Source organism: Giraffa tippelskirchi, chromosome 7, assembly GCF_054371585.1.
Source record: "Giraffa tippelskirchi isolate mGirTip1 chromosome 7, T2T-mGirTip1v1.2.pri, whole genome shotgun sequence".
NCBI classification, from domain to species: domain Eukaryota; kingdom Metazoa; phylum Chordata; class Mammalia; order Artiodactyla; family Giraffidae; genus Giraffa; species Giraffa tippelskirchi.
This window is the reverse complement of record NC_137281.1, coordinates 77,885,010-77,903,392: the sequence shown is the minus strand read 5'-3', so window position 1 is coordinate 77,903,392 and position 18,383 is coordinate 77,885,010. Positions and strand designations below refer to the sequence as shown.

The 18,383-nt window shown below is 46.2% G+C and overlaps 1 protein-coding gene across 6 annotated transcripts in view; it reads left to right on the top strand.

The window, feature by feature from the left end:
- Positions 1-18,383, top strand: part of SERINC5 (serine incorporator 5) — a 100,837-nt gene that overhangs the window by 44,213 nt on the left and 38,241 nt on the right. For all 6 annotated transcript variants that reach the window (XR_014058481.1, XM_081506036.1, XM_081506035.1 and 3 more), the window contains one exon: positions 6,470-6,631. Coding sequence is in view for 5 of the 6 variants with exons in the window: in XM_081506036.1 (XP_081362162.1) it covers positions 6,470-6,631 (162 nt within the window). In the remaining variant the exon portion in view is untranslated. The remainder of the gene's footprint in view (positions 1-6,469; positions 6,632-18,383) is intronic.

Sequence of the window (18,383 nt, the reverse complement as noted above, 5' to 3'; positions counted from 1 at the left end):
TTTCCTCCCCACATCGAGGCCCAGCCTCCTAGGCCCACCCTCCAGCTGACTGATGTTAGTAGTGGTCTTTGTATCCACACACCCCACTTATAGATATGCATAACTATAAAGTATCCGGCTCTACTGACTGTGTTAGTTTACTGTCATAACCAAGTACCACAGACCGGGTGCTGTAAATAAACAATCGACATTTAATTGTTCACAGATCTGGGGGCTAGAAGTCCAAGATCATGAGAGCCTTCTCTCCTTGACTGGTAGATGGCTGACATCCCCCCTGTGGCTTCACATGGTCTTCCTTCTGAGTGTATCCGTGTCCTAATCTCTTCTTATAAGGACCCCAGTCATACTGGATTAGGGCCTACCCAATGACCTTGTTTAATCCTAACTACCTCTTTCAGGGCCCTCTGTCCAAATAGTCACGTGCAGAGATACAGGGGAGTAGGACCTCAACATATGACAGGAGGTTTGAGGGTAAGGACACAGTTCTGCCCGTAACACTGCCTTATTCTTTTAAACTAGGTCCTGTTGTGTGAATAGTCCATAATTAATTTATTCAGTCCCTGTGCAGCTGGAGAATAAGACTGTTTTTATGCTTTTAATGAGCAACCTTATACTTAAGTCTCTGTGCCCTTGTGTAATCATACCTGCAGGATGAACTTCTGGAAGAATTGTAAAGATGGCCCCCCCAAAGGATTGTCTTGGGTCCCTCTTGAATGTATACTGGTTTCTTGTGGGGAAAGATTGTGTGCAGTATTTACAAATTCAAGGCCTTAATAATGAGCTCTCTGTGATACAGTGTGGGCGTGAGAGAGTCAGAGTACAGCATGTGACATGTGCCCTTGGCCCTGTGGAGTGGGGTTGTGAGCCCTTTCGTTTGAGGAGTGTTGCTGTTAGGAATTTATCATATATTATTCATTTAGCATCCGTTTATTGAGCCATTGATGGGCACTGTTTTGTTCATATGTTGTTTGTTTCTCGATAGATTTTATTTTTAAGATGTTCGGGGTTCCAGCAAAATGGAGAGGCAGAGACAGAGACTTCAAACATAATCCATGCTTCCTCACCCCACCACAGCTCTCCCATTATTCACATCCCCCACTAGAGTGGTACATTCACCCCACCACAGCTCTCCCACTATTCACACCCCCCGCTAGAGTGGTACATTCATTACACACACAGCTCTCCTACTACTCACACCCCCCACCAGAGTTGTACATACATTACACACACAGCTCTCCCACTAGTCACAACCCCCCCGCCAGAGTTGTATATTCATTACACACACACCTCTCCCACTACTCACACCCCCTGCTAGAGTTGTATATTCATTACACACACACTTCTCCCACTAGTCACCCCCCCGCCAGAGTTGTATATTCATTACACACACAGCTCTCCCATTATTCACACCCCCCGCCAGAGTTGTACATTCATTACACACACACCTCTCTCACTACTCACACCCCCTGCTAGAGTTGTATATTCATTACACACACAGCTCTCCCACTAGTCACACCTCCCCCGCCAGAGTTGTATATTCATTACACACACAGCTCTCCCATTATTCACACCCCCCACCAGTGTGGTATGTTCATTACAACCAGTGATCTACGCGGACACTTCATTATCACCTGAAGTCCACCATTTACATTAGGTTTCACTCTGCGTGTTGCACATTCTGCATTTATTTTTTCTACCTTTTCAGTAGAAAGTTTAGGTCCTTTGGAATCAGGAGTAACAAGGCACAGACATTTGTCTCCAAGCTTGTGACAACCCCAGAAGTTAGACTGGCTAGGAGTTGATTTCTCCAGTTTTGAAGTTGTAGGTTTGGGGAGTGCCATGTATGCAGGTCAAAAAGCAACACTTAGAACTGAACATGGAACAACAGACTGGTTCCAACTGGGAAAGGAGTACGTCAAGGCTGTATATTGTCACCCTGCTAATTTAACTTATATGCAGAGTACATCATGCGAAATGCCAGGCTGGATGAAGCACAAGCTGGAATCAAGAATGTGGGGAGAAATATCAAAAACCACAGGTATGCAGATGGCACTGCCCTTAGGCAAAAAGTGAAGAGGAAGTAAAGAGCCCCTTGAAGATGAAAGAGGAGAGTAAAAAAGCTGGCTTAAAATTCAACATTCAAAAAATGAAGATGATGGCATCTGGTCCCATCACTTCATGGCAATATGATGGGGAAACAATGGAAACAGTGGCAGACTTGATTTTCTTGGGTTTAAAAATCACTGCAGATGGTGACTGCAACCATGAAATTAAAAGACACTTACTCCTTGTAAGCAAAGTTATGACCAACCTTAGACAGCATATTAAAAAGCAGAGACATTACTTTACCAACAATGGTCTGTCTAGTCAAGGCAATGTTTTTTTCCAGTAGTCATGTATGGATGTGAGAGTTGGACTATAAAGAAAGCTGAGCACTGAAGAATTGATGCTTTTGAACTGTGGTGTTGGAGAAGACTCTTGAGAGTCCCTTGGACTGCAAGGAGATCCAACCAGTCCATCCTAAAGGAGATCAGTCCTGAATATTCATTGGAAGGACTGGTGCTGAACCTATACTACTTTGGCCTCCTGATGTAAAGAATGGACTCATTGGAAAAGACCCTGATGCTGGGAAAGATTGAAGGCAGGAGAAGAGGACAACAGAGGACAAGATGGTTGGATGGCATCACCAACTCAATGGACATGAGTTTGAGCAAGCTCTGGGAGAAAGTGAAAGACAAGGAAGCCTGGCATGCTGCAGTCCATGGGGTCACAAAGAGTCAGACACGACTGAGCAACTGAACAACAAATGCCCAGAGTAATAAAGCTGTAAATGTCAGAGAATAAAAGATAAACCCATTTTATAAATTATACTCTTCCAGAAAGACAGGGTAAGTCAGCAGGGCTGTGAGATTTTCCTTGATGCTAACATAACATTGCTTTTATGGGTGCTGTTTTGAATTGCCACTTCCATATCAATGATAGCTTAAGATAATGAGACGTAAGAGATGCAGGTTTGTTCTTGGGTCAAGAAGATCTCCTGGAGGAAGGCATGGCAACCCACTCCAGTGTTCCTGCCTGGAGAATCCCACGGATGGAGGAGCCCAGCAGGCTACAGTCCGTGGGGTCGCAAAGAGTCAGACATGACTGAAGTGACTTAGCACACACATAGTACACTTTTACTGTTTGTGATTGGCCTAGTTTTCTTTGATAAATAACTTTTAGGCTAGTTGCTGCTGCTGCTAAGTCGCTTCAGTCGTGTCCGACTCTGTGCGACCCCATAGACGGCAGCCCACCAGGCTCCGCCATTCCTGGGATTCGCCAGGCAAGAATACTGGAGTGGGTTGCCATTTCCTTCTTCAGTGCATGAAAGTGAAAAGTGAAAGTGAAGTCGCTCAGTCGTGTCCGACTCTTAGTGACCCCACGGACTGCAGACTACCAGGCTCCTCCATCCATGGGATTTTCCAGGCAAGAGTACTGGAGTGGGGTGCCATTGCCTTGCTATTTGATTATAATATTAGGTATGTGTATGTATATATGTGCACACATCTATATCTATCTATATGTGTATGTGTGTATGTGGTGGTGGTTTAGTTGCTAAGTCATATGTGACTCTTTTGTGACCCGATGGACTATAGCCCGCTGGCTGCTCTGTCCATAGGATTTCCCAGGCAAGAATACTGGAGTGGATTGCCATTTCCTCCTCTAGGGGACCCAGGGATCAAACCCACATCTCCTGCATTGCAGGTGGATTCTTTATCACTGAGCCACCAGGGTAATATGTATATATACATACATACCATATATAGAGTGAAAGTGAAAAATATGGAGAATTTTGTTGGTTTTTTTTTTAAAAAATGCACAAAATGAGAGTTGCAAGTTAAGTTTTCTTTGGGGACAAAATGAGAACTGTAGCCTGGGAGACAGCATTTCAGATAGCTCTGAGGAGGTGAGAGAAAGCTAGGATATATAGGAGCTTTGCAACAAAGGACAGGCAGTCTGAATATCAGATTACTATCCCCAGAAGTTTGGCACTTTGCTATGTATGGGGAGATGCAAGAGTTGGGTCTCATTGAAATTATTCCTTTGATATATATCTCAGCTATTTGGGGCAAGTATCTTGTATTTTCACATACTGAGTTTCCTCAGAGCTCTTGGTTCACATCGGACACTGTAATTGCTGATGACTGTCACATACTTGTTTACTGATATGGCAGGAAATAGTTCCATTTTCCAACTAAAAAATTAGGTCTATACAATGATACATGACTTTAAAAATGATAGGATTAAACCAATATGATTTTCTCTTCATTCCATAATAATATTCCTCTGTTACTTTTTGTCTTTAAATGATCAATTAGGCTCACATTATATCTGCATCGGTTCATTTTTCCCTCTGTGGAGATAGTAAGTGTAAAGGTTGATTCTCCTGTGGGTAAGTTCTATCATGGTATATATATCAACTGCTTCTAAATATTTCTTTTTCCATGTAGGATAAATATTTGATCACATTTGAATTTGAAATACAGTAAAACTGGTTATCTAAGACCATGGAGTTTAAAGAGTTAGCAAGCAGTGAATGAGGCAGTTGGGAAGGAATTTGGGAGGCAGAGGAGGAGGGAGGCAGGGTTGGGAGAGGAGCCAGCTAAGCCGGTGGGAGGGGAAAGGGGGAGCTGCGAGGGAGAGAAGAGAAAAATTGAGGCATATGAGTGGAAAGGGATCAGTAAATCAAAGACAGAGACTATGGATGAGTGAACTGTGAAGGAAGGTGGCCTGTAAGAACACCATAAAGGCAGCAGTGTTAGGGTTCCACTGTGTGATCTGTTAGCTCAGCCCGATAGAGTAGCTGATCTTGCAAAGCAGTGACCCGGCCTTACGAGGCAAGAAGAGTCTTGAGGAAAATGGCTTAGAAAACTGCATGTAAGATGGAAAGAGTGCATTAAGAAATATCAATTAATGAAATAGTGCAGAATGACAAAGGGCTTAAACAATGTCGATTTCATTAAGTAGATTAAATAATTTGGGAAATGTGTATGTTTCTAAGATCTGTCCTAATGATTACAACCTGTTGTCATCTTACACCCGTGATCTCTTCTTACCGTAAGTGATGTTTATAGTGTAGCCTTCTAATTGATGCTTGTTTTGAAGCCATGCAAAACTCTGAGCTTCCTGCTAAATCATGATCAAAAGATTGCATTGTTAGGTTTTTATATATAGTGTTAAAACACATAGGTTTGGTGGTTATTCATAGTTTTTGGTAATCTCTTTTGTATTATTCCCTATTTACTAAATGGCAATTCTTCCCTAAAACCAGGTGTGTCTGATTAGATTATCCAAGAGACCACCAGTACATTAAGCACTGTTACCACCCTTACTCTAATACATGAGGAGTCTGAGTCTTGAAAAGTAAGGAAACTTGCTTGGGGCTCATAGCTAATAGGTTGCAGAGCCAGGTCCTAAATCCAGGCCAGCTGAATACTTGGAGCTTTTAACAACACTGTGTTCTCTTGCCCAGTGCCTACTAAAGAAGAGTTTCCTTTTAGGGCAGTGAAAATACTCTAATACTATAATGATGGATAGATATCATTGGACATTTATCTAAATCCGTTACATACAGGACCCCGAGGACGGACCCTTAGGTAAACCACGGACTTGGTGTGATTATGAGGTGCCGGTGCAGGTTCATCCTTGGTAAAATTTTTTAAAAAATGTACCATTCTGGTCAATGATATTGATAGTGGGAGAGACTATACATGTGTGGGAATAGGAGGCATATGGGACACCTCTGTGCCTTCCCCTTAATTTTGTTGTAAAACCTGAAACTACTCTTTAAAAAAAGAAGAAAAACTCGGCAAGAAAAAAAAAAATTAACACCAGACCCAAACCTGAAAACTTAATCCCTGTTTTATTTAATATTCTCAAGTCATGTCCAGTTGCATTGACCAATAAAGCCCAGTCCTGCTCCACTCATTAGCCTCAAGCCTGCCCTTAGTGTGTGAACCTCTGATGGGTGCCCGTATCTTGTGCTTCCTGTTTGTGGTAATCCGCCCCCTTCCGGCCCCCGCCCCAATCCCCACCATGCCATGCAGTTCGTTCTTTGGCTATGGATTTCGACAGGTCTCTTTCTTGGGCTCAGCTTCTTGGTTTTCCCGTCCTTCCCACTTCACTTAGTTCTTCTTCTAGTTCTAGGCTTCTTGTGCTCTTCCCTGATTGTTTTTGTCTGAGTGATCACAGTGCTTCGGGTGAAGGGTGCCTTTTCTGCTTAGTTATTGGACATCTCCCAAGCCTCACCATGTTTATTAAAGACGATGTCAGACCAATCCTGGCGACAGCTTTGATCACACACTCAAATGTTCACACATGTCCTATGGGTAGGACACTTCGGAAGGATGGTAGCTCACCTACAGAGGTCTGGGCTCAGTAGTTCTATAAAGGAGGGGCTCTGAGAAGACGCTTTGTGTTCTTTTCCTAGTTGGCCTGCTGCTGTGGGAATGCTGGCTGCTCCTACTGCTGTGGGCCCAAGATCCGTCAGTCCCGGAGTACCCGCTTCATGTACGCGCTCTACTTCATCCTGGTCGTCATCATCTGCTGCATCATGATGTCCAACACCGTGGCCAACGAGATGAGGGAACACGTAAGTCAGCCCCCCCTTCCACTCTGCCCATCACTGACGATGGTTGATGAGGGGGTGTGGGAAGTATTCAGTGTAGAGCATGGGGCCCAGCCACCCCGGGTGGTTTGGGATTATACCTGCTCTCCCTGAACCTTGCTGAAGCCTCTTCAATGCTTTCTTTCTGAGCGGGCAAACCCTTCACCATCTTGATCTCGAGTGGTAGGTCAGATGCCTTCTGATGCTTTTGGTGGAGAAGATTGTGTGTGTTGTCTTAGCTTTGTTGATGGCTGTTCCTGAGTAGATGTGTAGTCTTTCCTTGTAGACTTTTGCACTTTTCCTTTGTCCTAAGGATGACTGCTGGAGCAGGCAATGGCACCCCACTCCAGTAGTCTTGCCTGGAAAATCCCATGGACGGAGGAGCCTGGTAGGCTACAGTCCACGGGGTTGCTAAGAGTCGGACACGACTGAGCGACTTCGCTTTCACTTTTCCCTTTCATGCACTGGAGAAGGAACTGGCAACCCACTCCAGTGTTCTTGCCTGGAGAATCCCAGGGATGGCGGAGCCTGGTGGGCTGCCGTCTATGGGGTCGCACAGAGTCAGACACGACTAAAGCGACTTAGCAGCAGCAGCAGCAAGGATGACTGCCAGTGTCTCTAGTCACAGCTATTATATAAACACTTAACATGGCCAGTGTGGTAAAGCCTAGACCATCCCACAGATAATGAGGAGTGGGCTAAAGGGCGGGTTTTACTTTTCTGGACATGTCACTTGTAGGGTGGGTGTTTCCAGGGGTGAAGGATGGATTTTCTTCCAGTCATTGCCTGGGCAGTATCTGCAAGGTATCCCTGGTATGTGATGCTGAGAGAGACACATATGGGACCTTTTTCTGGAATTTCCTCATAATGGGCCTGATGATGGGGGGATGGGTTGGGGATCCTGAGGGAGCCCAATAAATAACACCATCCTTCCCTTCTCCGGTTCTGAATAAATTGACAAAAAATACTACAATGTCAGCAGGTAGATACAAACATCACTTTTATCCCCCCCCCAAAGCTGGTATAAGACAGCGTGACTCATATTTGCAAGGAAGTGGGCTTCCTACTACTGAACCCCCAAAATGAGTCAGACTTAACCCACCTGGGGACCCCACCTGAGCCAGGGAACACTTCCTTTGCAGGGGCATGTTTGCTGCAGGCGTGTTCTCTGGGGGCAGCTCTCCTCAGAGGGAAAGGTGGAGAAGAAGAAAGGCTGACCAGCCAGACCCCATTTGCCCCACAGACGTAGTGCTTAGCACTGCGTCTTCCAGGGGCCCAGACCCATCTTCCCTTGCCCAGAGGGGCAAGATCAGACAGTACCCTGCTGGAACCATGGAGATGGCGCCACCAGGAGCAACTCCCAAGGAAGTGTTTGTTCCCCCCAACCTTAGGCTGCAAGTGCAGACTATTTTAAATGTACTCAAGGGCTTCAGAAAAACCATTTTCTTAGATGTACTTGTTACAGTCTTACCCATTAGTTAAGGTAGGCCCTTGGAAGTTTTCTGTAGGGTAAGGCTCTTATTACTGGGGTTGTATGGTCTGGAATATATTGGAACTAATGTCAAAACTTGTGAAATTTAGTTTCTCTTCTGCTTTAAACAGCGGATCTTGGCTCAATAAGGCCCTGCGTTGGGAGCTATGGGGCCTTCAAACTTGAGAGAAAAGGAGCTTGTAACTCCGAAGACTGGTATAAAGTCTCCTGAGGCTTAAAACCAGGTAGAAATGGTGCCATATGAGAGGATGCATGAAGCGCTGTGAACTTTGGCGGCAGGGAGACCAAGGGCCAAGGCTGCTTTATTTAACTACACCAGGTCCTACCGTATCTCAGTTGTGTTTGCCACTCATCTCTTTCTCTTACCATGGTTTAATCTTAAATGTTTGTGACAAGAAGTTTGAGAGGAGGCATATTTGAAAGAGTAGATTTACCTCTTACTTTGATTACTTCAGCTTTTCAGGTAACTGAATGTTCTCTTTTTAAGTGAACAAGCATTGGCTCAGGGACCCAGCGTGTCACTCTGGGAGAAACTGCCAGAGTGTCCATGGGACTCTTTAGAAACTTTCAGTCTCTGTAGATTAGGCTTTGGATCTCAGATACACAATCTCTTTAGAGATGAACCCATCAGAAATGTTGCTGGAGGTAAAGCTAATTTGGGAACGATGGGACGTATTTTAGGATATGAGTTTAATAATAATAATTTGTAACATTTGATTGCCATCCAAGTAACCTACCTTATGGAACAGTCCCCAACAACTCCAGCCAGTATTCATGGCTTCTGACTGTTTGCAGAACATGTAAGAAACAGAAGATTTGTTGTTGGTTGTTTATTTTTTTAAGAAAAAAAAAGGGGGATGGGGACAGAAGGTGCTGACCGATGTTGCTAGGGAAGGCTTCATGAAAGAGTGACTCATGTGATAATAATGAGTATTTCAGTTGCTAATATCTGTTGGGTGATACCATGTGCCAGGTTTTATTGTAAGCATTTTACTTGAATCATTTCAGTTCCTCACTACTGTACTCAACCTGAGCAATAGGTCCTGCCACTATTCCTGCTCTACAGATGAGGAAACTGAGGCTCAGAGTCATTTACATACCTTGCCCAAGGTCTCTAGCTGCAAGTGGGGAAGTTGGGATTTGAACCTAGGCTGACTGAGTTCTTAGTGACGAGGCTCTGTGGGAAGAACAAGGACAAGGCATGTGTAGAAGGACAGGGAGGAGACATGGGCAGGTAAAGTGACTTGCAGGAATTTCAGGGCTAAGGTGAGGCATTTGGCTATGGCCTCATGGCAAATGGGAAGCCATTATAGATTCTTGAGTAGGAGGCTGTTGTCATAGAAACAGGCTGGGATACTTAGGGAGGTGAGGGCAGCAGTGGTGTGTGTGCAGCGTGCAGAGCAGAGGGCGGAGGAAGGGAGGGAGGAAGGGAAGGGGCAACGCCGACTCCCCACAGAGGCTCTTATAAATGTTTCTGTGCCTGTCCCCTGAATGTATTTACTTGAAAATGGTTTGGCTGGGCTTTCTGCATAGGGAATGAGGCTCCTGTGGGCGAAACCAACCTTTTTCCATCTCTGAGGCCTCATAGCGTTGGCCGGCCAGCTGGTCACAAAGTCGGTTTGTTTCTTGGCCGATGGAATAGAGGCTGACTTCATCCTCAGGCCTTGCTTGAGGGCAGGCGCTGAAAGGTCCCCTTGTGGGGACACACACTGGGCTTTGCCGCAGTCCTTGCCCTCGCTTTGCCGGCCTGTGGAGATGTCGGAGGATGTGAGAGAAAGAGGGGAAAGCATGTATCCATTCCCCAGTCTGGATGGGAGTGTGTAATTGCCTCCCACGCAGCAGCCTTGCCTTCGTGCACAATGGCCAGGGCTCTGTCCAGAGCCACGCAGGCCTCCGGTGTGAGGGTGAAGGGGATAAGGCAGTGCTTTTTCAGTTATTTTCAGTTTTCACCTTGGCTTCAGAACGTGGCGTATGTTGAAGTCAGCAAGAGGCAGCTGCCAAGAGCTGCTGGGCTAGACTTCATCCTGCCTCTTTTCACTGTTTCTCCAGACCTGTGGAAGTTTTGTAATCAAATCCCGCTGACCTTCAAAGTCCGATTCCCTGGGGGTTCTCAGGCCCTTTGCTGGATCCCCAGGTTGGGAAGTCTGTTGTGGGGCCTAGAACTTTTGCAACAGTGCGAGAACTTCTTGGGTGTGATTGTTTTCCGGTTTGTGGAGGACCCACCCAAGGGCTCTTTGATGGGGCTAATGGCGACCTCCTCCACGAGGACGTATGCCACACGCCACGCCTCCCAGGACTGCTGCTGCCAGTGCCCTGGCCCTGCGGCAGGCCACTGCTGACCCGTGCCTCCGCAGAAGGCCCTCAGACCCAGGCAGGGTCTCTTGTGGGGTCACTGCTCCTTTCCCTGGGTCTTGGTGCGCACAAGGTTTGGTGTGCGCCCTCCTAGAGTCTCTGGTAGATGTGAAGTTTGATTTTAAACGTGATTGTGCCCCTCCTACCGTCTTGTTGGGGCTTCTCCTTTGTCCTTGGTCATGGGCTATCTTTTTGGTGGGTTGCCACATTCTCCTGTCAGTGGTTGTTCAGCCGCGAGTTGCGATCTTGGTGTTCTCCCAGGAGAAGATGAGTGCGCATCCTCCCTCCTCCCTCCGAAACCTCCTCTTTCTCATGAGCACTCTGATTCTGCTGTGCTGGTTGACCTGGGCGTGGTTTCTGTCTTCTCCTGTGAGCATTTCTCCCATCTCAAAACATACCATCCGTTTTATTGCAAGTCATCATTGTCAGTAACTGTGTAATTCACTCAGAAATAGTCTTGAGATATTTGATGCCTGTGGGGTTAAAAATCCACTTTAGAATGTAGGGGAACAACTGCAAAATGGGTGAGAGATGTAAGCCTTCTGCCCGGCACCACCAAATCAAACTGTCACTTCTATGTGGAGGGATGCTGACACTGAGGTTTGGGCATCCTGGGAAGCTGTGCGAAGGAAGGCTCTTCTTGTTTCCTGTGGGATAGGAGCTCTGAAGACTAAGCCAGTGCTGGAAAAGGGAGGACAGGGCATATGTAGCCCTTGGGGCTGCTTCCCTGTGAGCTGTGTGCCAGGTCCAGGTAGGAAGAGCCCACAGGTCCCTGCACTGAAGCGTCTCAGATCCGTCTCCTCCATCCTGTGTTCACTTGGTCCCCAGGCTGACTTATTGATGGAGTGGTCGATGGTGCCTGAGATGGCTGAATCTTTGTGTCTTACTATTTTTTCAGAACCAGAACACATCTTCCATATTGCGAAGGACGGGTGTTTGTGTTGTTGTTGTAGTGTGTGTGGGTTTGCTTGAAATTTAACATTTGAAGAATCATTCCTTGTATTGAGAGGAGAAGCTACTCTGATCTTTGGTTTTGATAGCAGTCATCTTTTTGGTTCCTTCATTTGTTGTAAAAAGTGTTACATTTTATAGTCTTACTTGCTCTCTTTTGGAGACATGTTTTGCTTTATATACATGACTTTCTGCTGATGAGTTTAGGTCATTTTCCTCTGAGTGAGCAGGAATGTAAAATTGCATCCTTCCTATGATTGGATGAAAAGAGCATTTTGGTTCTTTTCAGCACAGGATGATAATGTAGGCAGAAAAGGAAAGCTGAGAAGGATGAGATCCCAGAGGTGAGGGGCTGCCTCGGCTGCAGCTCCTCAGTGTCTTAAAAGCAGCTTCTGAATTCCATTCTTTCCCTGGACTTGATAAAAGCCAACCACAGCCCCACCCATTAGCCAGGGCCGCACCCAGAGATTTCAGGTGCCCCTGGAAACCTCCTAGCCCAGGAATTGTTTGTTGGTTTACAAGCTCTTCTTGTTTGCCCCGCAGATTTTTTTTGTGATGTGCAGTTGGCTTCCTTTAGAGGGCCAAGCGTGCTCGCTCACCGTAGGCCCCGTTGCTGGATGCTTACCTCTATCCTTACTTCCTGCTTCCTAAGAAAGGCATTTGGATGTGCATCTCCTGAAACAGCTTAAACTCTGAGTTTGTGAAAAGGCTTGTACGTATCAGAATGGACCCCAGGCTCGTTGCCCAGCCCGATGAGGAGGGAGGTTGCCGAGTGTGCTCAGTGGTCTGTGCGGATCTGTTCGCACAGGCCCAGGCTGGACCCGAGAAGCCCCTTCCTGCCGTGGCTGGTCTGCCCTTGGCTTGCTGGAATCTGGCGTTTTTGTCCAAGGAGCCATTTAGAAATTGCCCTAGTCACTTTGGTCCAGTGGACTCAGTGGACTGCTCAGTCTCAGGACCATGTAGGGTGGAAGTGGGGCATTGATGGGATCTGAATCGGCCCCCTTTCAGTTCCACTCCCAGGTTACAGCCATCACCTCCCCCACCTTAAAAAAAATTTAAGTATATGTTCTAATCACGATTTCTACAGTTATTATGGAGTCCAAATTTGCTAGGGAAGGGGAACAGGGATGGATGTTGAGGCTGCCAGCTATGGATGTAGGCCCTTGGAATGGAGGTAGCAGGATGGGCTTAAAGGATTTTTCTCTATTTATTCAGAAAATCCAGTTTCTCTCAACACATCCCCTAGAGGTGATGTATAAATTATCTTTGGCCTGTATTTCCCAGTCATTTTCACTATTCATTAGAAGGAGAAGAAGATGTGTTAATGGGATATTCATGTATATTAGCTGTATTAGCATAAGATTGTTTGGAAGTAGATGGATGAAAGTGAAATAAAGAAGTACTATTTATAGCCAGGCTTGTTCCAAGCCACATCCGTATCTGGTGATTCCCCCCATCCCCCACCCCCACACGGGGCAGTGAAGAGGTCCTGGCCTGGTCCTTTCCCTGAGGCGGTGCTTTCATTTCTGGCTTTGGTTATTCACATCCTGATGTGTCTGCTGGTTAAGGCATGCTTTTCTCAGGACAGGTCCTGGATCCTGACAGATCATCCTCCCCACTTTTTCCAGGTCCAGTGCTGACCACATACTTCCCCACAAAGGTCATAAAGTGTTGGGTTTCCACTCTGCTCTCAGGCAGTCCTGCTTCAGCCCCACCGGGCTTCCTGATGTCACATTCCAGTTGTCTTATTTAGACTTGGATTGTCCTCCTGTCTCCGGCTTCACATGTCCGCTTCCCTCAGACTTCTTTCTGTAGGTAACTATCCACATGGGTGACCTGAGGATGTTGTTGGAACTTGTATTTCTCCCAGATGGTACTCCATTTTCAAATTCCAGAGTTCCCACAGACTGTAGAGGAACACAGAAGCTACTTGCCTCAGAAAAAGTTAGATTTCAGAATGCTCTCCTGAGTACACCTGTGGTCAGTTTAGTGACATTTAGCTGGCTTTGGTGGTTCCTAGAGTTGACAGAGCTTTGACCCACTATGTTAGAGGGGATCCACTATGTTTGATCCGCTATGCTGAAATTCGGTAATGAGCTGTTCTACTTTTTATGTTTAACCTGCAATATTAGGAATATGAAAGCATTAGGGATAGTATTGTTTTGGGGAAAGCCCTTCTGTTCCCGGTCCCTTGCTAGTCACAGGGCATTAAAAAAAAAATACATGAAACAAAGTTACTAGTTAAAGAATCTAGTTAAAGAGAAAATAAATGGGGGGAAAAAAGGATGCAGCTTCTATTTATGTCTTCTCCCCAGTGAAGAGACAGCAGATACTATGTGGTGTTACATGTTATGCAGAGAAAATATTGCTCTTTTTACAGTATAATTTGAGTAAAACATTATTTCACAGCGGCAGAATCTTCCGTTATAATCCTAACCAGTCTCCTCTTTTGACAGATGAGAGGGCGTGGCCCAGGGAGGTGGCTTGTCCAAGGCCGTGACACCAGGTAGCGCTGGACAAGGACCCAGGACCGCTGGTCCCCCGCCAGGGGCGCCTCTCTGGCCTGTTCAGCCGGGTCTGGCTGTTGCTGAGACGTTCACAGAAGTAGCAGGAGAAGCCTTAGCAAACCCCCTTCCTCACGATTCCTGACCTTCCTTCTGGACTTACGGCGAGGGAGAAGCATTTCCTCTGGAAAAACGTGGGCCTCAGCAGCTTCCTTAGCTTACCTTCCCCACCAGCCTCCTTCCCTTGTGAGAGCCAGAAGCTGGGCTCCAGGGACGACAGTTAGTCTGCAGTAGAAAACAGGGGCAACCACAAATCTACTCTTGACTTATGCGGTGGCTTTGCGTGTGAAATAGAACCTGCCTTCAAGTTGTGTTTGGTGTGACCATCTTTTCAAAGTAAACAGCAGCAGTGAAAAATACTCCACTTTGGTCACAAACACCATGTAATTTGTCACAGCACAGAATGACAGGTATTCATGCTCAAGCTGGAAAGCCTGGCTCTTGCTTTGATTTTGGTCTTTATTGGTTGAATGTTAAGAGAACCTTGTACCTGAGACCTTGCAACAGGTGTTGCTGTAGCATTTCCAAGTTATAGGGAGCAGAACTCTATAGTCTCAGCTGGTATTTTCTGTTTTGTGTTAGAACAAGTGTTGAATTAGTGCCCCCCACCCCAAAAAATTGCTGACCCAGTTATCTGATTCTGGAGTTTTTTTATTTTAATTTTTTTAATTCAGCTGAGATAGAATGCTTTTCAAAAGTCCTCCTTCTGAACAGCTGCTGAGTTCATTGTACTGGTGTTGCTCCTTATATGTGTCCAGCGGATCAGCGAGCGTGTTTCTGAGGTTAAAGGTTGGTCTGGGCCATTGAACTTCAAGTTCTCTGTAGAATACAGAGGGGGAATTCTCACCGTGGCCTGATCAGAGTTAGCCAGGGGTGTGCTGGCAGTGAGATTCCATCTCTTTAAATCTTCTGGGTCCCCTCCGCTCTCAGTTGGGTGACTCTGGGCACACGTGTTTCCAAACAGTTTTATCTTAGGTCCACATTGCATCCAGATGTACCACCCCCTGGAGAAGACCATCCCTGTGGCCCCTCATCCGTCGCTTCTTCCGTGGCTCAGGCCCCAGCCCTCGGTACTCAGTGAATGCGGGGAAATGATGGTGGGAAGCAGGCTGGTTCTGCAGGCAGTGATCTGAACTAATGTGAAACCCTGCTGAGAGCCTTTTTGAGTCTGGACCAAAGACAAAGAGGTTTGACCCTTGTCCAGTAATAATGAGCTTCCCAGGAGCCAGAAAACAAGCAACAATAGTTATTGTCCTTTGTCTGGAGGATCCATTATCCAGAAGCTTTTGGGGAGCATTGGATGTTAGTAGGATCTCCATTTCAGGATGCATCACCCTGTGGGCGAGGGAGGATGAGCTGTGAGAACTGAAGTTTTCCTAACCCTTTTTTCTGTCATCATTAAAAGTGTCTGTTAAGCAACAATCTGTAGAGGCCTTGGAGCTCTCTACAGATAAATGGGACAGACAAGATCTTATGGCTGGAAACAGTTCTGCTGTGAGAGGGCCAGAGGCACAGACAAATGCCACAACACACAACAGTAGCCTCAGATTGCTTCGAGCAGCAAGCATAAATATTGTGAATAGTTGAGTCTTGATAACAAGATTTAAAAGACTGATCATGTTACTTGGTTAAACTGTAATCTGAGTTCTTGTTTCAAAAAAAAATCTTTTAAGTCACGTAACTGATTCCTTCCTCCCTCCATTGCTTCCTCTTTCCCTTCCTCCCTCCCACCCTCCCTTCTTTCCTGCCTGTGTGACTGCCAAGTGCATGGGATGTGGGCGTGAGAACTGGGCCTCCTTTTACACTTTCTGTGTATAAGGAAGGCGCCCCTAGCATCAGGCCACATGTGCACGTGGTTGTGTTTGAAAGTTAAAAATATCTGAATTCCATTCGTGATTATTGGAGATGGTGGTGTCAGCTTAGCGGTCCCTTCTGTTGACCTCTAGGGTCACGTCAGAACTCAGGAATGCTTTCTCCCCATCCTTATCTGGGGGAACTGGGACCCCAGGTGAGGTGGGAAGTTTGTAAAAGGGCCTCGAGTGTGTTGCCCTCTAAAGCAGGGTTGAGCTTAATCACAAAGAGGGATTGGGTATTTGCGGGGGGGCGGGTGGTGAGGGAGGCGAGGTTGTGGTTTTTAAATTTCAGTGAGGCTGTTTCTACAGTCTTAAAATTAAGTCTAAAATTATATCTCGCAACACGCCAGCTTTCATCAGTGTGGGTTTTATTTTTGGTTCCACAAGTTGTGTTTGTATAACAGATGTGAGGGTTTTTTTTCCTACTATGTGGGCTTCTGACCCACAGAAAACAAGTACTGAACTCAGACATGTCCTCCACCACCCCCTCCACAAAGCTTTTTTTTTTTTTTTTGGTAGACAGACAAATTAAACCCTTAAGCTGTAGCCCTGAAAATAACATATGGCAGATGAACAATTTAATTCACTTAAAGCATCAAGTTCCATTTGGGGGGCAGCAGGGCGTGCTCTGGAGAAGGCAGGACACTCAGGGGAGGACCGCAGCCAGTTGATCACAACCAGTTGAGCTGGTTGCCTGTCTGCTGTTCCGTTGACTGTTGATCTGTAGAGTAAGTCATCACCAGTTGTCATTTGCCTTTGAGATGCTAATTTACACTTCAGCAGTTAGCACAGCTCCCCAGCTCTACTTCCTGGTCCTGGGCTCGGCAAAGCTTTCCTGTAAAGAGCCAGCTAGTAAACATTTCAGCTATGAAGGCCCTGTGGTCCGTAGCAACTACTCAACTCTGCAGTCAAAATACCAACAAATGAGCGTGGCTGTGTTCCAATAAAATTTTATTTACATAAACAGGAGCTGGCTGGTTCTGACCCACAGACTTGACTTTGCTGTGCTGGCCCATGGTTGACCTCAGTGGCCCGGTTTGTGTCATACGCAGTTGTTCTCCCCTTTCCCTAAAGGGGAAACTTGAATGGGCTAAATTTTGTGCTGAGGGTCCTGGAGCTCCTGATTAAGTTGCAGATACCAGGCTGTATGAGCCACGTTCTGGGTTGACTAGGCAAGAACAGCACAGCAATAAATTTAGTGAGACACATTTAACAGCATGATGTTTTTACTCATGATGGATTTACTCATCCTAGCCTTTTGAGATGCATGGTAAATCATTCACAGGTTAAAAAAAAAAAATCAGCCCTTCTTTCTGTGTAGCCAAACCAAGCATTTTGGTGATTGGGAAGAAGTGGGGATGGAGAAAATAAGTATGTGGGTATCCCAGTTCTTCTCCTGGGGGCCCCCAATTCCTGGTCCAGTGTAAAATGAGAAGGATGCTGGGCCAGACACCGAACTGTGTGTGTGGCTGGGTTCTTAGCCTTAGAATTGGGAACCAAGTGACCAGAGGCTCTCAGAATCTGGAGGGTGTAGGTTTGGTAGTGTTGACTGGAAAAACATGTGCAACCTTTAAGTTGATTGTTAGGTTTTATTCAGTGAGAATGTTAGGACTCGAACCCAGGAGACAGCATCTCAGGCAATCCCTGAGAGAGCCAACTCTGAGGAGGCAGGGGAGGAGCCAGGCTGTGTACAAGTTTGCAGCAAGGAGGCAGGTGATCTGAATATTGAAAGATTACTCTGTAGCTCAGCTGGTAAAGAATCCACCTGCAATGTGGGAGACCTGGGTTCGATCCCTGAGTTGGGAAGATCCCCTGGAGAAGGGAAATGCTACCCACTCCAGTATTCTGGCCTGGAGAATTCCATGGACTGTATAGTCCATGGGGTCACAAAGAGTCAGACACGACTAAGCGACTTTCACACTTTCAGGTGGCTCAGTGGGTAAATAATACAATGCAATATTGAGACTCAGGAGATGAGGGTTCAATTCCTGGGTCAGGAAGATCCCCTGGAGAAGGAAATGACAACCCACTCCAGTATTCTTGCCTGGAGAATCCCATGGACAGAGGAGCCTGGGGGCTACAGTCCATGGTAGAGGACTGAAGAGGAGTCTTCAGTCGCAAAGAGGACTGAAGGAACGGAGCAAGCACACACTTAAGAATAGCCAAATCTGTCACGTGAAGAGATTTAGCCATCTTTTATGTATGGGAAGATGCAAGTCTCCGGGTTTGCTGAAATCATTTCTTTCCTATGCATCTAACTATCTGGGGCCAGTCCTGCTTTCTTTATTGTTCACTTCCTAGTTCCTGTTTACTGTAAGGGGTGTCCATGAGGCCACCTCTCACATTCCACCAGCTCCTCAGCTCTAACGGGGAGGAAGTAGCTGCTGGCTTCCAAATAGCTGACTTTGTTTCAGGCTCAGATATTTGCATTTGAAAGAGACTTGAGTGTAGCGCAGGAAATATTTCATTTCACAGTAGAGGTCCATCTTTTGGAGAACACTAGGTTTCTGTGTCCTACCTAAGGC